This window comes from Microcebus murinus, chromosome 16 (genome assembly GCF_040939455.1).
Source record: "Microcebus murinus isolate Inina chromosome 16, M.murinus_Inina_mat1.0, whole genome shotgun sequence".
NCBI classification, from domain to species: domain Eukaryota; kingdom Metazoa; phylum Chordata; class Mammalia; order Primates; family Cheirogaleidae; genus Microcebus; species Microcebus murinus.
The window spans coordinates 61,258,552-61,285,306 of record NC_134119.1 but is presented as its reverse complement, the minus strand read 5'-3'; the positions used below and the strand labels follow the sequence as shown (position 1 = coordinate 61,285,306).

At 51.1% G+C, this 26,755-nt stretch overlaps 1 protein-coding gene across 3 annotated transcripts; it reads right to left on the bottom strand.

The window, feature by feature from the left end:
* Positions 1-853: 853 nt before the first annotated feature.
* Positions 854-26,755, bottom strand: SUPT5H (SPT5 homolog, DSIF elongation factor subunit). Of its 3 annotated transcripts, none has more exons than XM_012774627.2 (30): positions 26,664-26,755; positions 26,330-26,413; positions 20,156-20,321; positions 18,684-18,749; positions 18,123-18,134; positions 17,555-17,624; positions 17,376-17,444; positions 17,144-17,209; positions 16,805-16,835; positions 16,421-16,489; positions 12,657-12,908; positions 11,149-11,238; positions 10,977-11,047; positions 9,429-9,534; positions 9,145-9,238; positions 8,918-9,054; positions 7,823-7,978; positions 7,571-7,717; positions 6,613-6,759; positions 6,394-6,519; positions 5,435-5,519; positions 5,024-5,143; positions 4,838-4,940; positions 4,624-4,751; positions 4,428-4,533; positions 3,849-4,007; positions 3,570-3,738; positions 3,269-3,472; positions 1,358-1,453; positions 854-1,278 (listed from the first exon to the last, which is right to left on the bottom strand). In XM_012774627.2, exons 2-30 carry the CDS (start codon positions 26,402-26,404, stop codon positions 1,135-1,137), a joined length of 3,264 nt encoding a protein of 1,087 aa, XP_012630081.1. In that variant the 5' UTR covers positions 26,405-26,413; positions 26,664-26,755; the 3' UTR covers positions 854-1,134. The 3 variants fall into 3 exon arrangements, with proteins under 3 accessions (XP_012630081.1, XP_012630082.1, XP_012630087.1); XM_012774628.2 differs by having other exon boundaries at positions 26,684-26,753; XM_012774633.2 differs by lacking the exon at positions 18,123-18,134.

Genomic DNA, 26,755 nt, shown 5'->3' with positions numbered 1-26,755 from the left:
ACCAGGTGGGCGGATTGCTCAAGGTCAGGAGTTTAAAACCAACGTAAGAGGGAGACCCGTCTCTAATATAAATAGAAAGAATTAATTGGCCAAATAATATATAGAGAGGTGAATTGCCCCCAAATTATTTTGGGTGGAAGAAAAGTCCAATCCTACTTATGTAAACTTTAAAAAGATAAATACTAAGGTAGTAAATGTACAATGTCAGGCAAGGGAAAGACACAGAATTCAGGGTTATGGTTACTTTTGGAGAGGAATGGATTGAGGGGCTGCTGAAGGGGGTCCTAACTATATGGTAGTACATATTATTTCCTAAGCTGGGTAATGGGGACATGGGTGTTCTGGTATATCTTTTTGAACATCTAAAATATTTTATAATACATTTGTAAAAAGTCATGAAAAATGAAGGGAAGGAGGTTCAAGGAACTAAAAACCACATTCTCTATACTGCTCCTACCCATGCCCCCAAGTCATCAGACAAGCTACAGCAATTTTGGTGTCACTGCTATTAGGGCTCAATAAAAAGCACCATTGAGTGCTGTATGCAGCACCACAGGGGGAACTTAGGTTTCCTGGGGCACAGTGACTGTGATTTCACGTAGCATAAGTCACGCCTGAATAAGACACCACTTCATCAATCACATGGCAAGTTCTGTTTTAACCATCTCTTTCTGATGTGCTCTAATACATTGCTCTCAACAGCCCTCTGGGCCAGGTACTATAATTATCTTCTAGATGGGGAAACAGGACTTAGGTAGGACCAAGTTATTTGCCCCAACCACAAAGCAAGGAAGTGGAGTCTGCAAATAAATAACTCCACTTACAAAAAGACCCCTCTGTCACACACACGCAGGACTTTTGACCAAACAGCCTCTTTTTATTGAAAGAACCTAACACAAAAGCAAGCTGGAGGGAGGAAGTATAAGAAGTTGGGAATCAGACTCTACTCTGATTCCCATGAGTATCAGGGAGGGAGAAGATGGAAACCCAGAAAGGAAAAGAAAAGGAAATTCAGAAAGATCAGCCTAGTCCTGCCCCAGGCCCAGGATCTTGCGTCAGGGCCAAGGGGGCCAGGGAGGAGGGTCACTCTTCATCTGCGAGATTATCTGCCGAAGTCCACCCACTCTGCCTGACTTAGGCTTCCAGGAGCTTCCCCAGGAAGCGGAGGTTGAGAATCTTGAGCTGCTCGTCAAGGTCCATGCGAACAATGCCATCCTCACCATCGATGCTCAATAGGACACCTGTGGCTTCCCGATCCTCACCCAGGATCACTTTTACCTGGGGGTGGGAGGCATGTGGTCAGGGTCCCATGTCAGCAATCCACTGCCCCGCCCATCTCCTCGCCCCCTCCCCTTACCTTGTTATTCTTGGTGGGGGTGATGGGCTCCAGGTGCTCACTGGAAATGCTGACAACCTTCTCACTGTCCTTGAGGTACACGGAGCACATGCCTCCCTGGAGGGTGGGGACAGCCTGGTCAGCTTGTCCTGCTCCCAACACAGGGCTAAGGCCCACACTACAGGGGGCACAGGCTCAGGACTCATTCTGAGAAATCAAGTCACTTTCTGACACAGGGAAAGGAAGGGCCAAAGCTGGGCCTGATTCCAAGGCCTGGGGCCTGTGGTTTGTGGGACAGGGTGGGTGGCCAGGGGCAACCTGATCAGCAAAGGGAAGCACCAGAATGAAACTAACTTAGGCCAAAAGGGAGACTGCTTTTCTGGCACTTGACTCTGTCCCAAACTAGCCTAAGCTTCTTCCCCACACCTCCTCCTCCTGGGCCCTGGGCCCAAGGACAATCCCCAGCAAGAGCTCTAGACCTCATCTTGGTCACCTCCCTCACCAACAACCCTCCAGCTCTGAGGCCTGTCCATTCTGCCTCCTGAAGGTCTTTATTTCTTTTTTTTTTAAATTTCAGCATATTATAGGGGTACAAATGTTAAGGTTGTGTATATTTCCCATGCCCCCCCTCCCTGCTGCCCAACACCCAATAAATGTTATTCCTAAAGGTCTTTCTCACCTACCTCCCACCTCTCTCCCCTGCAGCCCCACCCTAGTGCAGCCTAATCGCCCCCTGGGCTCCTGGCTCCAGTCTCACCACTCCCAATATATCCCTGATACAGCAACACAGAATTCATTCCAAATCACAGATCCCATCCCACCACTCTCCTGCTTAGATTCCTCCATAACTCCCCAGTGCCCTGCAGACAGTCCAGGCTGGCACGCGGCCTGGCCCTGGCCACTTCCCCGGTCTCATCCTCCCTGTTCCCCTTGCCTCTTTATGTTCCAGCCACAACAAACATACTTCAGCTACCCACATCTGCCAGGCTTTCCCTCACCTCCAGGCCTTTGCACATGAAACGTCCTCCATTTGGGACACATTCAACCCCAGTCATTTCTTAGCTGACTCCTATTCATTCTTCAGGTCTCAGCTCAGACGTCTCCTCCAGAAAGCCCACCCTGATTCCCCCGAAGTTGGGTAACATGACTCCTGATAGCTCCCCTTGCTCTCTGGGTTTCCCCCATCCCAGCTATACCCACTCTGGGCTGTCACTGTCTAGAGACATGTCTATCTCCCCCAGTGGAATGTGAGGTCCATGAGGGCAGAAACTGTCTTGGCCTCTGATGTTTTTTAATTAATTCAATTAATATTTATGAAAGGGCCAAAAGGCGCCGGTACTTCACCTAGGACGTAGGGATCCTAAGGAATAAAACCCAGGCTTTATAATCACAGCATCACACTAGGGCAAATGTCAAGCTTTCAGGCAGGAGGTAGATGACACGGACCTGTCCGAGGCAGACCTGAGATAACCTAGGCGCTTCCCTGAAGGGTCAGCAGGCGTTAACTAGACAAACAGTGGAACCAAGACAAAGGATATGTGCAAAGCCCTGAGGCTGGAGGGGACTTGGTGAGTTTGGGGCAGGGATAACCCAGGGTGCAGGTGCCTGGCGCTAAGCCTGAGCCTGGCCCAGAGGCAGCACTCGGTACAAGTTACTGAACTATCTCTCAAAGGAATACGTCAAAAAGCAAACACACTCGTGTGCCAGGCACTGTTCCAGGCTACGGGGCCTCAGCTGAGAGCGCGACAGGCAGAGTGAGCAGAGCAGGCAGAAAGCCCTGCTTTCCAAACCTTTCCTCCTCTGTTTTTTCAGCTGTAAATGGGTACTTGAACATGTGGTTAGACAGTTAAAAGAAATAAAAAGTAACCACAGAGATCAAGGGGCACCAAGGAGAGGATGCCTGCCCAACCCGCCACCCCAGGCCCCACGTACCGTGACGCTGCGGATGACACCTGTCTGTCCCACCACCTGTGTATCCAGGTAGGTGTCCCGCACCTTCACCTGGATGTCAGTGGTTACCCAGTCGCTAGAGTTCTGCTCAATGCCTGAGCCTGGTGTGTGGGGGTTGTAGCCACCAGGGGAGGGGGCTCCAGGTGTCATCGGACTGTAGCCAACAGGGCTGGGGCTGGGGCTGGCCTGCAAGGGGAAGAGGGAACGCCATTGGGAAGAGTCATCCTACAGGCCTGAGACCCGCCCTAGCCCACCACCCGCAAGCGCAGGCAGCGACTGGTACCTGATAGGCCATGGGCGAGGGCGTGGGGTGGTAGCTGGCCGGAGAGTGGGTGTTCTGGTACCCAGCTGGGCTAGGTGCCACCTGGTGGTAGCTCTGGGGGCTGGGGCTAGGCTGATAGGAGCCTTGCGGGGAGGGGGCGGCATAGGGGGAGAACTGGTCTGTGTTGTACCTGCAGAGACAAGGAAAGAAGCAGTATTTGTTGAGGCAGGACAGGGAAAGGCAGTGGTGGCAGTGGGGGTTTGGGCAGGGGTAGCTCGGCGCTGGCCCCAGGGGACTCACATGGCAGGCGTCCCTGGCGTCTGTGGGTTGTACTGCGGGTTGACCTGTGGGGATGAGGGGTCTGGGTAGCCGGGTGTCTGGGGGTTGGGGGTTCCCCCATAGGCCTGTGGGGATGGGGTGGGTTCGTCATCGAAGGCATACTCGTATTCTTCCTCAGCCCTGTTGGGGAAGAGAAGTCTGTTGAGGATGACTGTGGTGCTAATAATGCCGTAGATGCTTCCAGAACGGCACTGTATACCAGGCCCAAACTGAAGCAATTTCATTCTCAAAGGAGCCCCTTCCCGAGGCGTTCCTGACGCAGTCTCCACTCCGCAGCTGACACCGTGATGCAGAGACCTAGGGTTGCCTGCCCAGGATCACACGATGGCAAGCCCAGGGCAGCCACAGCGCGCGCCCGGGGCTGGCGCTGCAGAGGAGGCTGCCTTGCCCTACCCGCAGCCCCGCCTACTCCTTCCCGTGCACCAGCCTGGGCCGGAAGCCGAGAATTCAGGGTGGGCGCCACAGACCCGTGTCCCCTAGACACACATGGCCACTCCCACACCCCAGCCCACACCCAGGCCCCAGGGAATCTGTCCTCACCGCGACGGCGTGTTGGGGTTGTTGGGGTCCCAGGCCCCACTCTGGGCAGGAGTGCGGCTGCCGTCATGCAGGGGCGTCTGCGAGCCATAGTGTGGGGTGCGGCTGCCTAGAATTGGGGACAGGAGTGTGTCCGTCAGTTCTGTCCTGTCTCCAGGTCCTCTCATCACCCCTCCTCCCTGTCCCCAGGAACACTCACCATCCTGGAGAGGTGTCTGGGAGCCGTACATGGGCGTACGGGAGCCAGAGCCGTACATGGGCGTCTGAGAGCCATACATGGGCGTCCGCCCATAGGTCGAGGTCATGCCGCCTGGGCGCCGTGAACCGCTGTGGACGTGGAGAGTAAGTGGGGTGAATAGGGCCCTCTGGCTGCCCAGCAAGCGCCCCCCGACCCTCGCCAGTGCTGCCCGTACACCGTGGTGAGGCGCTGACGGTCCACGGAGATGGTCTGGCAGGTGGAGTGCAGCTCCACTCGGGCCGTGGACTCTGTGGCATCCTTCACCACGCCAATGTAACCTGGGGCAGGGGACAGGGGGTCAGGGCGGGGGCTTTCCTTCACCATGCCCCTCCCTAGGCCTCCACACGGCCTTGAAGGTCACCTTTGTAGGGCCCCTGGGAGATGCGCACAGTCTGGCCGATGAGTTCGTTGTCTCTTCGCCCCCGGCCCCTGCTCATGCCGCCACCGCCGCCACCTGGGCTACCAAAGCCGCCGCACTGACCTGGGGAGGGAGAACGTCACCGGTTGCCCAGGGTCCCCCAAACAGCCCTCTTTACCTGCTTGACTCCCGCTACTTAGGTGAGGAGCCTCCTCTGCCCAGCGCCCGCCCCAGGGCTGGCCCATCATAGACCTCACTACCCGGATGGGATGTCACTGTGGGGTTAGGTCTGTCCTCCTGTGGGCTCAGCCCCCTCATGGCAGGGCCCAGCCCCGGGGCAGGTGCTTAGCGTGGGCTGAACAACCCCCTCTCCCCAGCCCCACCCCGACGCACTCCTGGGCCTCGACCTCTCACCTCCAGCACTGGGGTGCATGGGGCTGCTGATCCGGGGGCTCATAGGGGAAAAGCCAGCCATGGTAGAGTTGGTCACATCTCGGGGCTGGGGGAGGGGCAAGGAGTAAACTGGCAGGCAGGGTATGGGGGTGGCAGGGCCTGAGTGACAGGTCCCCAACCCCCACACCACAGATGGCCTCCACCCTGGCAGCCATCCCTCCCTCCTACTGCTTGACGATGCTTCAACTTCTTTTTGGGGCAACTGCCACCCCTCTGCTATTGTGGGCCTGTAAACCAAGAGGCCTGGACTTGCCCTGCCCAAAGTGTGGGACAGAAATTTGGCTAGTTAGAAATCTAAGCTCCTAGAGACACAAAAACTGCAAACCATGGGAAGTCATGCCACGTGCAGGGCCCTGAGGAGACGACACCTCCTGATGGCAGCTCCCCAGACCTGATTTCCCATCGGATGCCACCTTCCCTGCAATCCCACCCTCTCAGCGTCTTTGCACTTGCTGCTCCCCCTAGACAGTCACGTGATTCTCTGTCCCTTCCTTCAGGTCTCTGCTCAAATGTTGCCTCCTAAGGAGGCCTTTCTTTACCCTTCTGTCCAAAGCAGCAGTCCGTCACTCCCTGTCTCCTTACACAGTTTTATCTTTCTTCATTGTGCTTGCCGTCGCTCCACATTGTATTAAGTATGTAAGTATTTATGTGTCATCTCGGGGGTATCAGCCCTAGGAGGGCCGAGATTTTTGTGTCGTTCGCTGCTGAATCAGCTAGTAGGTGCCCAATTAAACTAAATGAATGAATAATTTGGTGAACAGTTCAGAATCCCAAATAAACCTTTTTCTCGCACTTTGCCAAGGACCTAATATTTTTCTCTCCTAATCCCTCACAGGCCCAGTCTTTTCTCTCCAGGACCAGGCAAGGCTGGAGAGCCGAGCCAGGTACCCGACAGACGGGGTCCGCCATGCCTGCCTCACCTTCGAGCCCCCTGCCAACACCAGGTGGCGGGTCTTGCAGACGAACATGCCCCCGTTCTCCACCAGTTTCTTGCAGTGCAGGAAGGCGAAGCTTCGATAAAGATGTCGAATCTCCCCCTCCCGGCCCTAGCGCGCGGAGAGAAGAGTCACTCTCTCGGCCGTGCCCGGCCGCACCCCAGCTCTTTCAGATGCAGCTCAAGGGCAGGAACTTGCACTCACCGAATGGGGGCCGTCAATGACCTTGACAATATCTTTCACATGAATGTTGTTCTGTTCTGAGTCCAGGGCCACGGCAAAGCGGTTGTCCTTTTTCCGGGTCACAGCCTGATGCCTGACAGTCACCACCTTCCCATGCATGTTCAGCACCTACGGGGGGAGGGGGGGAGTAGAAGGGAGTGACATGGAACAGGGCTTCCTACAGTAGGATGATCTTTCCTTGTGGGAGACTGTCCCCAACTCTGCAGGACATCTGGACTCCCTGGCTGTGGGGCAGGCCTTCAGAGTGTCACCCCTTAGGTACTAGGTCAAACAAAAATGCTCCCAATCATTCTAAAATACTCTTTGGGAGGGAACTCCACCCTGATTGAGCTGGGAACCTGAGAGATGGGGGAGGGGCTGATAGTAATACAATACTCAATTGTTTACCTATCACTCCGTGTTAGACCTCTCAAGACTTCAGTGAAGCCTCAAAACTGCCCTCTGAGCTGGACACTATCATGATCCCCATTTTACAGAGGGGACTTCAGGTCCAGAGAGGGTGAGTCACTAGCCCAGGTTCACAAAGCCCAGGAGCAACAGAGCTGAGATGTGGATCTGGACTCCAGGGTCCTAAGTACTGTGCTCTGTGACGCCCACATCCATGAGGAAGGCGTGAAGAGAGAAGGGCAGATGGAGCATTCTGTCCTTGAGTGAGGACCAAATGCCAGGGTACATATCTAATCTCAGGATTCATTCACAACAAATGAAGTAGATGCAGTTATTAGGCCCATTTTACAGGATGTGAAAATGAGGCACAAAGAGGATACGTGACTTGCCACTTGCCCAATATCACAGAGCCAGGCATGAGTGACAGAGCCAGGTCTGGGTTCTTAGCTACCATGCTCTGCCACCTCCTGGGGTTAGAGCTTGAGGGAGAAGTCCGCTTAAAGTAAGCTCCACTGCGGAGCAGAACGCACACCTGGAAGGTCTCCCGCTCCAGTCGCACGATGACACCCACGGTCTGAGGGTCCAGCTGCACCAGCTCACCCCATTCATGCTGGCCCCCGACATCCACACCTGATGCTGTCTCCGAGCAGAGCTGCAGGTCCCGGGGCAGCACCTTCAGCTGTCAGGAGGTACAGCACAAGGGGTGAGGCCAAGTCCCAGTGGCTTGCCTACCTGGGTCTCTCTTGGCATGCCCACCCGCCACCCTACCCTTCCACCCGCCTACCTCATGCATGGTGAGGTCGGAGAAGAGGATGACAAAGTTCTCCTCCACCCGCACAATGAGGCCTGTGTCGCCTTCAAATCTGCCAGCGATCACCTTCACGTGGTCCCCCATCTTGAAGTATTTCCGAAGTTCCTGGGCCGGGAACTCCAGCATGTCCTGGGGAATTGGGTGTGGGGACAGCCAGCAGGTGAGGGGAACCTGCCACATCCTGCCTGCCCCTCCCATCTTCAAAACCCACTCGTGTTCTTGGAAAAGACCCCGTTCAAAACCCACCCCAGCCCCACAGCACCCACACAGACTACCCAGACGACCTCTCAGACTGCCCCAGGGACAGCTGACCCAAAACAGAGGACATTGACCTGGACAGCTCTTTACCCCACACAGAGAGAGCCTGTCCCTCAGACACGGGACACCAGACCAGACAGACACACCAGGACACAGCCTCACGCGACACACACCAGCTCCCTGCCACAAGCCAGCAAAGCCAGGCACCCATCTCAGGTTCCACCATGGTTCATCAGACTCTCAACCCAACACGGACCCAGACATCTTGCTTTTCAGAAACAAGAGTCAAGTGACCTTCCAGTGACATACATCAGGACATCCCCCCCTTGGATGCCCATTTCTTCCTCCCTTAAACAGCCACAGGCAGGTATGACACACACTGTCGTCACTCAAAACCCAAGATATGTTACACTCATGGTTTAAAAAATAAAAATATAACTTCTACATAATGAGCGAAAAGAAAGAATATAAATTAGGAAAAAGAAATATACATTAAAATAAATAATAATAATAAAAACAAAATAAAAAATAAAACAAAAAAACCCCAAGGACAGAAGTGCTGAACACACACCCCACATACGGACAGCACAGTTGCCCCCAGAGACAGCCAGCAGTCCCCCAGAGACAGGACCTACATGCCAGGCCTCCAGAAATGTCATCAGACACCCCTTTCCCCAAATCACAAACACAGCCTGCACACACGTTGCCTCATCAGGCATCCAACAGCACAAGGAAGGCCTAGACGTGCCCTCAGACGCTCTGACCCCTGCCTCTCAGACCCGTGTGCCCTGGGGAAACCTGGGTGCCCACCTTGAGGTCCTCGTGCTTGGGCATGATGGTGATCTTGTTGCCGTCCACGCTGAGGATCTTGCCCTGCAGGTTGATGAGCTCACCCTCACAGACCTCCACATTGTCCCCAGGTTGGAAGTTGTGCTCCCGCTCCTTCCCTGCGGGGACAGCCATAAGGCTGACCTGGGGGCTGCCTGCTATGGGCCACCCTCTCCTCCTTGGTCTGGGTTACAGATGGGGTCACATACCTGTGCTCTCAGTCACCACCTCCAGGTCGATGCCCTCTGGCTGGTCCTCAAACTTCTCCAGCTCCGAGAGCGTGGGCTTCACACCCTCCGTGATCTGAGCCCCCGGGGCCGGGGGAGGAGGAGGAAATGGACCAAGGTCAGTGCAACAGGCCAGCTGAGTGGGCTGGAGACAACATGAGAACTACTCCCCTGGGGACACTCCCGACTTGAGGAGTGCCCTGGGACTGCGGGTCGGGACAAAGCTTGCCCCACCCCCATTATCAATGCCCCCCTGGGACCCTCACCACAGCAGACATGGCGAAGCTCTTGAACAGAAAGCCCTTCCGGCTGTATCGGTTTCCCTCGAAGATGAGGAAGTCACCATCAGAGGCAACATCACCCCCCAGGGACCTGGGATTTTGTGGGAGAGATAAGAAGGGGGCGTCAAGAAGAGAATGTTGCTGTTCTTCTGTCTCCTCAGCTGGCAAAGGGGGAGAGGACCACCGGGGGACTGGCCCAGCCCAGCACACACCCTCTTGGGGAGAGTGGCTGTTCACAAACCACAGAGTCCCCACCCCCTGCCCCTTCCCTGCTCCATCTTTCATCAGAGCCCTGGCCGCCATCCTATGAGCTAGCGTCTAATCCATCTTCCCAACTAGTAATGTCAGCTCCAGAAGGACAGGAATTACCACTCACTGCCATTGCCCCATTCACCAAGAACACTGGTCAACACCACGTAATGCTCAGTAACCATTAGCTGAACAAAGTATAATCATCAGCCAGCGATACCAACTAATATTCACAGAAGACTCAGCCTGGCTGGTACATTCACAATCTCACCGACTCCTCCTCAAACCCCGTGACATCAGTAATACGCTCCTCATTGTCCAGGTGAGGGAGCGCAGGCTCCCAGAGGTCATGACACACGGCCAAGGTTGCCGAGCCAGCAAGTCTGACCATCGGGATTCAAAATCGGGTGGTGGGACTCCCACGCCTGTGCCTTCACTCTACCGCCCTGGCCTGTCTCTGCCCCTTGACCCTGCACGTGGGGTGGGGACCATTAGTTCCTGCCCCATGCCTCCTGAGTGGGGAAGGAACATTGTCACAACGCCCCAAAAGAGAAATGCATGGGAGGAACAGGTCAAGTTCCTCCTGCTGCTCAACCACCTTCCCCACGAGATGAATCTGGGAGAAGGGACGATGCTCTGGGCAGGTCAGGGGCCTGTGCCCTGCAGAGGCTGGGGCTGTCAATGGGTCCAACTCAGGCATGTGAAGTATGAGCAAGGCCTTCAGACTGAAAGGTGTACTCATCACCTTCATCACAAGGCACACCTGACTGGCCGGCTTCCAGAACAGGACCAGAGGGAAAAGTGTCACCGGCACCTTGTTTCTCCATCTGCCCTCCTGTCCTCCTTGTTGGAGCCCCAGGCTGGCCCTAGGCTACTCTGATTCTCCTCCCAGCTGGGGGGCCAAGGAAGACATCCTGAGGGTGAGGGGCTCTATACTCACATCTCGGGTGCACATAAGATCAAGGAAAGAGATTTTATAACGCCTGTCATGATTGATAAGTCCTATTTCAATATCTGATACCATTAACTGTATGTACTAAGTGCTGAGCGCCGCTCTGGGCACAGGTGCATATTAATTCATTTAATTCTCACCACAACCCTGGGAAGCAGGGGTTGTTATCGTCAATCTTTACAGCAGAGGACACTGAGGCCCCGCTGCCAAGCTAACCACTCACAAACTGAACCTGTGGAGGGGCCCACCCCCGAGGAGGAACCTGCAGAAGGCACATGCTACACCACAGGCCCTGGGGACCCGTCCCAGCCAGCCCCCAGGGACACTCTCACCTGATCTTCTCAGCGTCAAACAGCCTCTGTGGAGGCCGCTTAAACTTCTTCCTTTTGGCAAACCAGTCTTTCTATGGAGGAAAAGGGCGTGGGTGGGACGGTGAGGGACGAGGGCTTGGCCACCCATGGGGACCCTGCACTGCCCCCCAGGACAACCCCATCCCCATGGTACCAAGCTCATGCGGGCCTTGATGCGGTCGTAGTCGATGCGCGGGATCATCTTCAAGGAGATGGTGTTCTGGCTGGGCTCCACGTAATCCACCTGAGCAGGGCAGGCAGGAGGTCAGTAGGGGCCCGGCTCTCCCTCCTGGACCCTAGACACAGGAAGGGCAAGGAGATGCCAGGAAGGGGAAGGGACAGAGGATGATGGGGAAGAAATCAGGCTGCTGACAACCCCCAAAGGTCCCTCTCTAGCCTGACTGCCTCCCCTCAACTCTGTTGCTGAGTATCTACTGCCTGCTGGACATCTCCACGAGGAAGTCTACAAGGTCCCTCAAATCCAGGACAACCACAGCCGAACTGCTGGTTTCCCCCAAACCTGCATCTTTCCCCGAGTCTCCACTCCATGCTTCCTTCAGCTCAGGCACCAACCTGGGAGCCGTTCTTGACCCCTTTCTTACACCCACATCAAATCTGTCAGCAAATCCTGTCCGTTCTGCTTTCAAGATATCTTACCTCTTCCCCTCTACCACTACAGGCAGAGCATCCCAAATCCAACAATCCAAAATCCAAAACTTTTTTGAAAAAATATTCATTGGAACATTTTGGATTATGAATTTTTAGGTTTGGGATGCTTAACTTAGTATAATGCAAAAATTCCAAAATCTGAAAAAAATCGAAAATCTAAAACACTTCTGGTCCCACGCATTTTGGATTAAGAGACACTCAACCTGTACTACAACCTGGGTCCCGTCCCACCAGCACCTGCCACCTGGGCTATGGCAGCAGCCTCCTTGCTGATTTCCCTTGATTCTACCCACGGTCCCATCCAGTCTATTCCGGAGTCTCTCGGCCTCCAAACTGTTGACCTTTTGGGCCAGGTAACTCTTTGCTATGGGCAGCTGTCCTGTGCATTGTTGGATATCACTAGCATCCCTGTCTTCTACCCGCTAGATGCCAGAATCATCAACCCCCCCAGCCCAGCTGACATAACCTAAAATGTCTCCAGACATTGCCAAAGGCAACATCACCCTTGCTTGAGAACCAGTGACCTCAACAGTCACCAGAGAGGCCCTATTAAAACCAAAGTGAGACTGTGTCCCTTACAGCCCTCCCATCTTACTCCAGTAAACACCAAAGCCCTACAACGGCTGCAAGGCCTCGTCACCTCCCTGAGCTCATCTCCTGTCATTCGTCATTCTTGCCCTCACTCACTCTGCTTCGGCCAGTGATGGTCCCACCTCGCATGCTGTCCCTTCTCCCTACGACACTTGTCCCCAAGAATTCCACATGGCTCACTCCCTCACCTCCTTCAGATCTTTACTCAAAATGCCTTTGAACACGCACAGAAGATGGCCATCCATTTCCTGTGTGCTCACAACAAAATCCAGGCTCTGCTTCACCTAATCTGAGTGGGGTTCTGTTCTCTGCAACAGAAAGGGGGATGGGAAGGACAAAAGGAATAGAGGGGAGGACAGAAGAGAGAAGCCCCGGCCCCTTCGGCCGCCCCGCTCCTGGCACCTGAGCGATGTCATCCTTGTAAATGCCCCGCTTGAGGCGGACCCAGGACTTTGGTTTCAGGTTGGCCACCTCCTTCACCACTTTGAGCACGTCTGTCATCTCCTTGATGGGCACCATCTGCTGGTTCCAGTAGCCAAGCCGCAGGTTGCCCACACCCTCAATGGCCTGCTTCACGTGGGTCTGCTTGTAGGCCTCCACGTAGATGTAGCCCTTCACATGCTCTGGCGCCACTACTGACTTAATCTGCAGGGGCTGCAGGGTGAGCCGGTGGAAGGAGGCAGTGAGACACAACTGCTAGTAACAGTAACGACTGCCACTCATCAGCAGTCCCTCTACCAAGAATCTGGCCCATATAAACGTGTGGGCACAATGACATGGACATGAGACTACTCCCTGCGGAATTATTTATTATAGCAAACAAACAAGATTAAAAACTTAAAAATACTCAGAAAGAGAGATTGGTTAAATTATGGCTCAACCATACCGTGAAATACAGTATAACACTTAAAAAAAACAATGAGAGGAACCTATATGTACTAAGAAAAAAATATATATATCCAACATATGTTACATGTCAAAAAAAGCAATCAGAACCAAAGAGAGCTGGCGTGGTTATATCAGACAAAGCATACATTAAGACAAAAATTGTTACCAGAGACAATGAAGGACATTTTGTAAGAGTAAAAGGTAAAAGGGTCAATCCATCAAGAAGATTTAAGGATTATAGGCTGGGTGTGGTGGCTCACGCCAGTAATCCTAGCATTCTGGGAGGCCAAGGCGGGGACTGCTAGAGGTCAGGAGCTCAAAACCAGCCTTAGCAAGAGCGAGACCCCCGTCTCTACTATAAATAGAAAGAAATTAATTGGCCAACTAATATATACAGAAAAAATTAGCTGGGCATGGTGGCGCATGCCTGTAGTCCCAGCTACTCGGGAGGCTGAGGCAGTAGGATTGCTTGAGCCCAGGAGTTTGAGGTTGCTGTGAGCTAGGATGACAGCCATGGCACTCACTCTAGCATGAGCAACAACTCGAGAGTCTGTCTCAAAAAAAAAAAAAAAAGAATTATAAACCATACATGAAACTAACAGAGCCTCAAAGTATATGAAGCAAAAACTAACAGAAATGAATGAAGAAATCAACCATTCAACAATAACTGAAGACTAAAATACCCTGCTTACAATAATGGACAGAACAATGAAATCAACGAGAGAACAGAACAGGTGAACAACACTACAAACCAGCTAGGCCTAATAGACAGCTACAGATAGATAGCTTTCTACCTAACGACAGCAGAACACACATTCTTATCAAGGGCATACTGACCACTCTCCGGGATAAACCACATTAGGCCAGAAAACAGGTCTCAATAAATGTAAAAAGATTGAAGTCATATAAAGGACATTCTCCCTCCCCCACATGGAATGAAGCTAGAAATCAATAACAGAAAGATTAAGGAAATTCACAAATATGTGGAAACACACTCCTAAATAACCAATGAGTCAAAGAAGAAAATATTTTGAGATGAAGGTAAATAAAAACACAACATAATTGCTGTCCAGCCATGTGAGAGCCTGTGAAAAACATAAATAAAGGCCGGGCACAGTGGCTCACGCCTGTAATCCTAGCACTCTGGGAGGCCGAGGCGGCGGATTGCTCGAGGTCAGGAGTTCAAAACCAGCCTGAGCAAGAGCAAGACTTCGTCTCTACTATAAATAGAAGGAAATTAATTGGCCAACTAATATATATAGAAAAAACTAGCCAGGCATGATGGCGCATGCCTGTAGTCCCAGATACTTGGGAAGCTGAGGCAGAAGGATTGCTTGAGCCCAGGAGTTTGAGGTTGCTGTGAGCTACGCTGACGCCAAGGCACTCACTCAAGTCTAGGCAACAAAGCGAGACTCTGTCTCCAAAAAAAAAAAAAAAAGCAACTGGTTTGTTTTAGCATTGGTGGTGATGGTAAAATAGGAAACAACCTAAATGTCCAACAACAAAAATTATTTAAATAAGCCATGATTGTGATCTAGCCAACTGATTACGTTACCCTTAAAAAGAATAAAGTGGCTCTAATTGATGTGACATGAAAAGACATCTAAGAGATAGTGTGTTCGGTGAAAAAAGCAAGATGTTCACTGCAACAGCCCCAAAGTAGAAGCAACTTACTCCTGCAGCTTGTAAAAGGAATGTAGAAATGTAAAAGGAAAGTAGAATCAACCTATACGTTCATCAATGAGGGATTCAACAAATCAAACTATGCCAGTCATGAAATCTCACCCACTTAAAAAGAAAGGTATAGCACTTTATACTAATATGCATAGCTTTCTAAAATCCCAATCTTAAAATAAAAGGGGAAAAAAAGTGCTCTGTGCTATTTTATTTACCATAGCTAAAAACCAGGAAAAAAACCTCTATTCTTGGGGTAATGGGTAATATAGAACAGTACACCTACACATGAAAGAACATGCAGCCATTGAAAAGAACAAGATTTTACTTAGTATTTTCTGGACACGAAAAGATGATTATGGTATTGAAAAAAGGCCGGTCTCACAAGTTGATCACAGAAAGAAAAAAGGCTGGGTACAGAATGGTATGTATATAATAACATTTTGCTTACCAAAAAATATATACATAGCTTTCAACATGCAGAGAAGATGGTCTGGAAAGACACATAGACCAACAATAGTGACTTCTGAAAAACTGGACTTGGGTATGGAGAGATTTGGGCTTTTACAATATACATGTCCTACTTTGGTCGTTAAAAACAAACACAATACTCAGAGTCATAACTCAGATGAAGTGACTGGAGTTTTGCCCCAGGACGAAATGTAGGGGGGTTTGAACACATTTAAAATCATGACTTGCAAATCCTGAAACTGTCAACTTGGTCCCACTGGCTCAGCTGAGGGCAACAGAATCACCTGACACAGATCATGCTAAGTGAGAAAGGTACCAGCCAGCAGAGTTTTCCCAGTTTTGAGGACACTATTCATAGGGTTTCCCCTGGTTCAAAAATTGCCAATTATGCCTTTGACAACAACTATGCTTACTGAATACAAGCTGCAGGACAAGTCTTGGCCAAGTGCTGGACACATCCAAAGCCATTTAATCCTAATGACGCTGAGGGGCAAGCAAGGGGTCCAGAGAGGGAAAGTGGCTTCATCAAGGAGGTAGATAGCAAGTAGCAAGGGCAGGGTTCAAACTATGGTCATCTACAGAAAGATCTGGGCCCTTCACATGCAGCATTTGCTGGCCTGCACGCAGTAGTGTTACTTCACATTCCGTGTGCTGTGAATGAGCCGGGAAGGGCAGGCACCAGCTCTGGCATGGTCACCACCGTACCCTCAGCACCTCCCAGTGCAGGGACCAGCACAGAGGAGGGGCTCGGCGAATGTCTGCTGACTCCGTGAATGAGAGGAGGGAATTCTCCTCTGTCCAGGACTGTTCCCTGATGAACTTAGCCACACTGCCCTATCCCTCCCCAACAGTAAGAGGAGGACAGTTGCCCAGCAGAGTTAGAAAACAGGCAGAACTCACTCTCATGCAGCGAAGGCACAGGAAACTAGCTAGGTGACTTCTGTGCCAGAAATGCAGAGAACAAACGTGTCTGTCAGGGCGCGGAAGAGTCCTTCCACCCAGGCAGGGGTCTTGTTCTAGCCGAAGCAGCTCACTCAGCACAGGGGCACCCGGCGCCTTCAAAGCCTATAGTGTCCTTCCCTCTGGATTTTGCCCTATTTCTCCCCACCAAGCCACCTGACCACCCAACTTACTGTGTCTGTGAACTGGTAGGCAATGAACTTGCGCATCAAGGAAATGGCCGTGGCCCGTTCCTCCCCGATCTGGAAGAAGAGAGGCAGACCTGAGTGAGATGACAAGATGGGGGACAGGAGGAAACGCAAGAAAGATAAAGCAGGAGAAAGACAAGAGCAAGAGAGATGGAGAGACACAGAGTGAGGCTGATGGACAGCAAGAAAGGGTGGGAGACGGTGAGTAAGTGAGGGGTGGGAGAGGGGAGGGAAAGGAGGGACAGGCAGAGACAGACAGGCCGGGAGGCTGGCAGGCCAAGGAGATCCAGGACACAGATAACCATTCTCCCCCACAGGGCAGCCGCCCTCATTCTCTTGCCTCCTCCAAGCCTGAGCCAGAGCACGCACCTTACACTTGACAGTCCACAGGTTGGGATCCCTGGACAGCAGGAGAAAAGGAAGCACTTTAATGAAACTATCTCTTCATCATGGAACTATCATGGAAACTATCTCCTCATCATGGAACACACACATCGCCATCCTTCTTCCTCTCTCACCAAAGCCCCGGCTTCCCTGCCCTTCTATCCATGAGCAGGAGGGAAGAGAAGTGTCAAGTGCCCTCCCCACTCCTGCTATCCACCATTATCTGTGTCACTCCGTCCTGACTTCAGGGAGCAACCCATGTGGGAACCCTCGCCCTATGCATGTGAGGTTTGCACCCCAGCCCTCCTGTCCCAAACCCCTTACTTGACTCCCGGGAGCAGCTGCTGCTGGGTGATGTCATCGGAGAGCTCATCAGATCCTCCGTATACCCTGCAGGGAGGATGGGAGGAGGGGCTCCATCAGACCCCCACCCTTTCCAGACCTCCACCCTTTCCAGACCCTCACCCTTTCCAGACCCCCACCCTTTCCAGACCCCCACCCTTTCCTGCTCAGAGAACACCTGCTCCACTCCCCCACCCCCGCACCACGCCCTTACGTCTCGCCCACAGACGACTTGGCATATTTCTTCATGTAATACTCGCCCAGTTCTTCTTCTCGCTGGTCCCTGGAGTGCAAGGGGGAAGCAAATGTGAACTGAAAGTCAAGGAGAGAGGTGGGCTGACCTGCCCCCAAATCTCCCATGGGAGCCTGTCCCAGTTTCCCTCCTTTGCTCACCTCCAGAGGTTTTGTAGGCGGCGAGCCCCAGAGCGGTCTTCGTCCAGGACAACATTGTCAATATTGGAAGCTGAAAAAAGATGGCACCCAGGGTAAGTAATAGTGGGTGGAAAGCAGGGGCCTGGAGAAAGTGGGGTGGGGGCTAAGAGGATCAGAGTTTGGCCCTGGGGCAGGAATAGATCTCACCGAGGAAACCCCACACCTCACCCCTACTCTGTCCTACTGAGCATCCTACTTCTCATCAGAGACTGGGGATGGGGCCCAGCAATTGGGGGACATCCAGCTGTTCCCATCTCCCACCACTATCTAGGCACATCCTGAACTCCATCCCACCCCACGCATCCCTGCCGCCCGCAAACGCTCGGCTGTGGACAGAAACACATCCGTACTTTCCGAAGTCCACAACTGCTGGAGACCTGGCCCCAGAGCTCCCTTACTCCGGACCCTACATGAGTCCGAGCCCCCAGGGCCACACAGGGGTGAGGGGGTGAGGGCAGGGTGCTGCAGGAAGGAGGAAATGTCAGGATATGGGAGGAAGGTCAGGGAATCACACTTTTCAGAGTCTTACCTTCAATCTCTTCTACTTGGAGGAAGTGGAGGTGGTGGTGGTGGTGGTGGTGGTGGTGGTGGTGGTGGTGGTGGGCGAGGGCAGACAAAGTATGAGCCAAATTATAGCAGCGAAATCAACCAATGGGTTGGGGGACGGGGAAGGGAGGGACACAGGAAGGTTGAAAACCAAAAGTAAAGGCCAGGCACCAGGTGGTTGGGGAGAAGCCGAAATGTATGAGGAGCACAAAACGGAAAATAACAGGGAGGGGGCACTGGCCCAGGAAGTGGGGGGGGATCTTGGGACAGAGCCAGCCCACCCTGTATCCCCCAGAAGGGATTCCCTGGGGCCCTGGGATCCCAGAGTTCTCTCCCCACAACACCCACCACCCCATAATCCCCGCCCCCCACTCATGGGCCTAAAAGGAAAAGGGGGGAGCTGGTCTCTCTGGCAAGGACAGAAAGAAGCGAGGTGAGAAGGGTGGGGGTTGGGGTGGTAGGGCATGGGGGTGGGGGGATGGGCTCTGAAGACCCTCTTGGCCACACCCCTCCAGGTGGTCTTATGGAGGCAGGGCCCACACACCTTTCTCTAGGATGTCCTCTGCTCCATCCTCCCACTGGTCCTCGTCCTCATACTCATCGTCCACATCTGAAACAGGAAGACCAAGTGGTCAGCGGCACTCATGACAGTAGCTCCCAGGAGAGCAAGCCATCTCCTCTGCGAGATGGGCACTACAAGTCCCAATTTACAGACCAGGCCACTGAGGCTCCCTTAAGTGAGGCGCTGGTTCTAGGCCCTGCCACAGAGCTGGTGTGATCCGCAGAGTCAGGTGTCACTGTCACGCCCACTGCCAACACATGGGTGTCCGCAGTAACCCACAATTCACACAGCATGGTTTCCATTCTCTTGATCTGGGCCCATCTGCTAAGACCTTTTCTCTAGGCAAGATTCCCTCCCCCGAAGCCTTTGAGGAAAGGGCCAAAGCACTCCAAGACCCAGGGACACCAAGAGCACCTCCTCCTGTTCCTCTGCTCTCTGTGACAACAAACCCATTTCCTCTCAGGTAAAAAAAGCCCCAAGAAAACAGATGGTAGTGTTCTAAGTCAGTCCTCTTCCTATGGTCAAGGGACAATAAGCACGTTCATGTATTGTCATGTGGGTAACAACCAGTGTGACTTTTCTCAGGGGCCAATATTTGGCCATGAATATCAAAAAGCTTAAAAAAAAAATACATCCCCTTTGTCTAGCAGTTTGACTTAATAGAGATTTATTCTGTAGAACAGAGATTTTTAATCTGGGGAGGGTCTGTGTTAGATGAAAACTACTTCCTTTATTTTCAGTAGTTTGTAATGAAGTTTAGCATTTACATCAATCATGTACAATGGCAACAACCACGGCAGCCTTAGCAGTGAAATCTGTGCTTTTCAAAGCAGTGTTAACTGCAGCCATGTCAAGTATCATCCACACTCACTGCTACTCTAAAATTAGATTGTTGGCCGAGCGCAGTGGCTCACGCCTATAATCCCAGCACTCTGGGAGAGACTGAGGCAGGAGGATCGCTTAAAGTCACCAGCCTGAGCAAGAGCAAGACCCCATTTCAACTAAAAACAGAAAAAAAAAAATTAGCCAGGCAAATACAAATAGAAACAAAAAATTAGCCAGGTGTGGTGGTGAGTGCCTATAGTCTCAGTGCCTATACTCCCAGCTACTCGGGAAGCTGAGGCAGGAGGATCACTTAAGCCCTAAGAGTTCAAGACCAGCCTGGGAACACAGCAGGGCCCTATCTAAAAAGAAAAAGGTCTGTCATTTAGAAATACATACAGAAATATTTTGGGGTAAAGTTATGTATTTGAGATACGCTTCAACATCATCCAGTGGCGGGTAGGAGTGAGAAAGAATAAGCAAAATAGGTTTGTATTAAGTTGTTAGCTGCTGAAGCTAGGTTCAGCATATACCAAAAGAAAATATTTTTTAACAAAGTACATTCGAGACATGGAACTAAGGGTGGAGGAAGTCCAGCCCCTGCTCAGCGCTCACCCAGCCCTGGGACATACCAGCTTCATCCAGAATAAAGCCACCATGGCGGGGTTTCTTGGGAGGCCGGTCATCATCTTCCTCCTCCTCTTCTTCATCATATTCTTCCTCCTCTTCCTCCTCTTCTTCTTCCTCAGGCTCTTCCTCCTTCTCACTGCCTGCTGCACTCCGCTGCTCTTCCTCTACCTACAGGGATCAGGCAGGGTTGGGACACCAGAATTCTACTTTCCCAAAATCCGGACATCCAGCTCCTCACCCCCCCAAATCTGACTTCAGAGCTGCCAGTCATAGTTCCCTCAGCTCTGCGTACGTGCCCTTCCACTCTGGCCAGGCCTCTCTGGTTACTATCCTATCTCAGTGACAGCACTGCCACCCCACCCCCAGTTGACCCACACTCCTCTCTCTCTTAGACCTTTTGCTCACCTTCCACCTGGCCTTTAAGTATTATAGCTCATCAGGCTTGGTCCTTGGCTCTCTTTGCACCCCCAATCACGCCCTCCCTATAGAAATGCTCCTCTCCTGGCTTCTGCCATATCACACTCCCCTGCTTTTTCTCCAACCTCCTTCTCAAGCTCCTCTTACTCTGCTCACCCCTTAAAGGCTGGCCTCAATCATCCAGGCTCAGTCCAAGGCCCACTTTGCTTCTCCCTCCACATGCTGCTCTCTCCCTGGCCACTTTACCTCCCATGACCTCAGCACCTGTCTCCGAGGACAACACCCCCATCTGTCTCTAGTCCCCCACTCTTTTCTAGAACTAGAGACCTCCATGTGCCAGCAGCCTCCTGGATGCCTCCCCCAGACCAGATGTCCTCTGAGCCCTGCAAACACACCATGTCCTAAAAAATGACCTCAGTGTTTCCCCTAGACTTGTGCTGTCTTCCTCTAGCTCCCAAGGCACCAAATCCTCATCCTTTCTGCCCGTGAACATCATCTCTCCAATCTGTCCCTTCCCTCCAACCCTACATCCCCAAACCTAGGCCAAGACATTGCCCTCTAACACCTGGACCCTTACCCTAGCCGCCTCCCTAGTCTCCTGGCCTCTAACCCCTCTTTTCGTATCAGTAACAAAATCAATTGATCCATACCAAACAGTGTTTCCCAAACTTTAATCTTTAACTTATTAACTTCATGACTTCTTCCATGCCATCACCACAGCTCTTTTATCTAATACAGATTGAGTTAATACAAAAATCCAGGCCGGGCACTGTGGCTCACGCCTGTAATCCTAGCTCTTGGGAGGCCGAGGCGGGCGGATTGCTCAAGGCCAGGAGTTCAAAACCAGCCTGAGCAAGAGCGAGACCCCGTCTCTACTATAAATAGAAAGAAATTAATTGGCCAACTGATATATATATAAAAAATTAGCCGGGCATGGTGGCGCATGCCTGTAGTCCCAGCTACCCGGGAGGCTGAGGCAGAAGGATTGCCTGAGCCCAGGAGATTGAGGTTGCTGTGAGCTAGGCTGACGCCACGGCACTCACTCTAGCCTGGGCAACAAAGTGAGACTCTGTCTCAAAAAAAAAAAAAAAAAAAAAAATCCAGGCTGGGCATGGTGGCCCACGCCTGTAATCCTAGCACTCTGGGAGGCCGAGGCAGGAGGATCGCTTAAGGTCAGGGGTTCAAGACCAGCCTGAGCAACAGTGAGACTCCCGTCTCTGCTAAAAATAGAAAAAAATTAGCCAGGCATGGTGGTGTGCACCTGTAGTCCCAGCTACTCAGGAGGCTGAGGCAGGAAGATCTCTTGAGCCCAGGAGTTTGAAGGTGCTTTGAGCTAGGCTGATGCCATCGTACTCTAGCCTGGATGGCAGAGCAAGACTTTTTCTCAAAGAAAAAAAAGAAAAGCAAAACTCCAAAATGTGAAATGCGAAATGCTCCAAAATCTGAAACTTTTTGACATTACTCTCAAAGGAGATACTCACTGGAGCATTTTGGATTTTGGGATCAGGGTTGCTATAATATAATGTAATTGTTCCCAAATCCAAAATCCAAAACACTTCTTATCCCAAGCATTTTGGATGAGACAGTCAATCTGTATTTTCTTTAAATCTATTCACATTTTTACTAAATTTAAAAGAGAAACATTTCTATGTTTTGAAATGTTTCATAATTAAAAACTTTTTGAAGGCTTGCTTGTCATAAATAGAAGGCAACTGTAAAGGTAAAAGTAAAACAATGTTATTAAGTCCCAGCAAGATACTGTTGCCTGCTCTCCCTGATAAACTAGCAAATTCCAGAGAGGAGTTCAAGACACAGTAACACCACAATGAAACTTTCTCTACAATCCAATGGAAAGACAGGATGCACAACTGGGAAGGAAATAACTTTCTCACTAAATGATTCAATGTGGTTTAAAGTCTTGTTCTTATTCCACCTAGAAGCAGCTCTCATCACCCCTGACCTGGAATGTATCCTACAGTCGGGAAACTAGGATCTAAAACAAGAATATGACCATGTGGTCCCCTGCCACAGCTCCTCAGCCAGCCTGGACTAGCTCACGCTCTGCCAACTGCCTCTCCCTCTCTCCCCACCTTTCAGGACTCCCCTTCCAGGCACGAGTTCCCAGCTACACTGAACTACTTATATCACGGTCTTACAGCGCCAGCCATCATCCATGCTAGTCCTCTGTATAAAAAGCCATTCTCAGCTGGGCATGGTGGCTGACACCTGTAATCCTAGCACTCTGGGAGGCCAAGGTGGGAGGATTGCTCAAAGTCAGGAGTTTAAAACCAGCCTGAGCAAGACCCCATCTTTACTAAAAATAGAAAGAAATTAGCTGGATAACTAAAAATATATAGAGAGAAAAAATTAGCTGGGCATGGTGCCGCATGCCTGTAGTCTCAGCTACTTGGGAGGCTGAGGCAGAAGGATTGCTTGAGGCCAGGAGTTTGAGGTTGCTGTGAGCTAAGCTGACGCCATGGCACTCTAGCCCAGGCAACACAGTGAGACTCTGTCTCAAAAAAAAAAAAAAAAGAAAAGAAAAAGAAATATTTGCTTATTACATAATAATCCTGACTAGCTCCAATGTGCCACATTTTAACAGCCCAAACTACAACATGACCACAGCCTGATTTCTAGGAACCTCATCATCATCGCCCCCTGCCGGGTCCCAGAGAAGCCTTCTTTCCAAACCTGGCTCCTTCTGGCGAAAAGAACTCCCACTACATATTTGTGTTACCTCAGGGCTTGAATGTACTCTTCCACCGACCTCAACGCCCCCTGCAGTAACCGGCTATCTATAAAACTATCCCTGCCCCAGGACTGAGAGCTCTGTGACAGAGGCTGTGAACCCAACACGAAAGCAACTCAAGGAACAAGTGTAATAAATGAACAGGTTACTGGGGCTATGAAGGATAAACCAGCTGATTTCCCCAATAGCACTGTATTATCTGCCAACCCCACCTGTCCAGCCACAGAACCCCAATTTTCAATGCCAACATCTGGCCGTCTCAAAAGCCCATCATCCAGTCCTGTCTCTGGCAGTAGGGACAGGCCTCACACTGCCCTCCTGGCTCACCTGGTGACAGAAGACAAGCCAGCAGGTGAGTCAAAGTCTGGTGTAGTGCTCGGGAAGTGAGACTTGTACAGTGCAATCCAGATTGTCCCAGACAGGAAAAGGCCTGGGGATCTTGGTGTCATTATCACCAGGCTTAAACCATCAAGCAAAGTATCTCGAAGCCATGAGTCAGAGACCAAGTGCCACAGCTTGAAGCAAAGCTCCCACTCACGCCACGCCCACCATGGCACCCCAATCCCTCCAAGTCTTCACTGGAAACTGAGCAATCCCCAAAAGGCCCCAACAAGGACTGAAAATCAAATGTTGATTGAGGAATAAGCAGGCAACAGGCAGGGCAAGTCAATGGAAGCCCACAGCACTCTCTACCTGACATTTTCCAGAACACAGGCATACGAAATCTTTCCTTTTCTTTTTTTTTTTTTTTTTTTTTTTGAGACAGAGTCTCGCTTTGTTGCCCAGGCTAGAGTGAGTGCCGTGGCGTCAGCCTAGCTCACAGCAACCTCAAACTCCTGGGCTCGAGTGATCCTTCTGCCTCAGCCTCCTGGGTAGCTGGGACTACAGGCATGTGCCACCATGCCCGGCTAATTTTTTATATATATATCAGTTGGCCAATTAATTTCTTTCTATTTATTCTTTCCTTTTCTTAACTGCCACAAAGCAAACATGATGATAAACAGCAACTGATATATATTGGGAACTGGAGAAAATTCTCACATCAAAATGAGGCAGCCCCTTCCCAAGCAAAGAACTGTTCTGCAGAGCAACCCTGGGTCCCGGATTGCTGGCTCCTCCCATTTTCCCACAAAAGCAAGAAATCTCAACTTTCACATGAAATCTCCCTTATGAGTGTTAGCAATTAACTTAAAAAGTAATTTTAAGTTTGTGTACATCAAATAAGACATCTATGATCAGGCCGGGCGCGGTGGCTCACGCCTGTAATCCTAGCACTCTGGGAGGCCAAGGTGGGTGGATCATTTGAGCTCAGGAGTTCAAGACCAGCCCAAGCAAGAGCAAGACCTTGTCTCTACCAAAAATAGTAAGAAGTTAATTGGACAGCTAAAAATACATAGAAAAAATTAGACGGGCATGGTGGCACATGCCTGTAGTCCCAGCTACTTAGGAGACTGAGGCAGAAGGATTGCTTGAGCCCAGGAGTTTGAGGTTGCTGTGAGCTAGGCACTCTAGCCCAGCAAAAAAGTGAGACTATGTCTCAAAAAAAAAAAAAAAAAAAAAAAGACACCTATGATCACCCTGTCATATGTTTGTTTATTGGTTTGTAACTGCTACCTACTAAACATGAAATTCTGGAAAGCAAAAATCTGACTCTCTCTCATCTGTCTTACTTCGACGCCTGGGAAGTAACTGGAACATAGTAGTAGATGCTCAGTTATTTGTTCAACAAATAAATAAAACAGAAACAAATTTTTAAAAAGATAATAGTAAACAAAAGAATATTTAGAATAAAAAATGTTCCAGGAAATGTTTCTCTTTTGGTTCCCGAAACACAGGCATTCAACAGACTCAAAGCCAAAGCAATCCTTTCAAAACAGTAGATCGACTAGGCGAGGTGGCTCACGCCTGTAATCCTAGCACTCTGGGAGGCCGAGGCAGGCAGATCATTTGGGCTCAGGAGTTCAAGACCAGCCTGAGCAAGAGTGAGACCTCGTCTCTACCAAAAATAGAAAAAATTAGCTGGGCATGGTGGCGCATGCCTGTAGTCCCAGCTACCTGGGAAGCGAGGCTGAGGCAGGAGGATTACTTGAGCCCAGGAGTTTGAGGTTGCTATGAGCTAGGCTGATGCCACGGCACTCTAGTCCGGGCAGAGTAAGACTGTCTCAAATCAAAACAAACAAACAAACAAAAACCATTAGATCACATCTCTCCTCTGCTCAAACCTTTTCATGACACTATCTCACTCAATTAAGGCCAAATTTCTTACCACAGCCTTCAAGAGCCTGTATGATCTGGCTCTTATTTCTTTGTGGCACTGCGCTCATCCAGCCAAACTGGACCCCAAGTTTCTCCTTGAATATGGTAGACACACTCCCAACTTTGCACTGGCTGGTGCCCCTTACTGGAACATTCTTCTTCCAGATATCCACATGACTCACTCCCTCACCTCCAACAAGTCTTTTTTCAAATGTCACCCTCTCAGACTCATCCTGATCCCCCTATTTCAAGTGCAGCCAGGACTCCCTATTCCCCTTCTCTGCTATACTTTCTCCACTGTCTTCTAACTTACTACATGGTTTATTCATCAGTTATGTTTGTTTACGTTACCAAGGGTAGAGATTTAAAAATCTGTTTTGTTTACTGGTTGTAGCCCAAAAGCAAAGAATTATACCTAACACATAGCGGACACTACAAATATATTTATATTTCTGGAATGACTAAACATTCCTAAAAATAAAAACAACTAATAGTGAGTGCTTACTGTAGTCACACGCAGCAAACTTTAAAATCATCACCTGTTATCTCACTGTACCTGGTGCATCCCTGGCCTCCAGAAACTACTGGTCCCTCTGCATGACTTTGACTTGCTTACTTCTCTGTCTCTCCCGACAATCTGGAAGCTCCCAGAAGCCAGAGCCTGTAGTGAACCCCTAAGGGCTCCCACAGGGGCCTTTCTGTCCGGGGTCCTGTTACCTGGCGCAATGCCTCCCCTAGAGCCCCTTCCACAGACCTCGGCCTCCTCGCCATCACTGCTGCGCTCGCTGTCCTCCTCTTCGGAGAAGTTGCTATCCTCGCTGTCGGACATCTTCCCCTTCTGCAGGGAAAGACAGCGTGCTCAGTGAGTCCCACGATCTCGAGATCCACCCCGAGACTCAGTTTCTCCGCCGGTTCCCAGGGTAAAGATAACCCCTTAGCGCACTTCCGGCAGCCTCGTTTTGGCAATCGTGAACCCAAGTGGGACCCCCAACACTCCCTGTTGCACCTCCCGAGTCTCCTTATCCGGTCTCTACACCGCCCCGGCTCCTGGCGGACCCCGGAACTGCCACCTCTGCAACCCCTCTCACCACTCGGGTGCCCCCTCCACCTTAGGTACTAGCTGCTGTTCGCACGACGCCTGGCTGGGACAGATGGGTCGTCTCGCGAGAACCTACTCGTT

Excerpts from the sequence above, each read along its gene's own strand:
- SUPT5H (XM_012774627.2), bottom strand. The coding sequence starts at position 26,404 with ATGTCCGACAGCGAGGATAGCAACTTCTCCGAAGAGGAGGACAGCGAG. Across the intron at positions 6,760-7,570 it reads TGGAGCGGGAGACCTTCCAG|GTGCTGAACATGCATGGGAA; the intron begins GTGTGCGTTCTG and ends CTCCCCCCGTAG. Across the intron at positions 4,008-4,427 it reads AACCCCAACACGCCGTCGCG|GGCTGAGGAAGAATACGAGT; the intron begins GTGAGGACAGAT and ends CTTCCCCAACAG.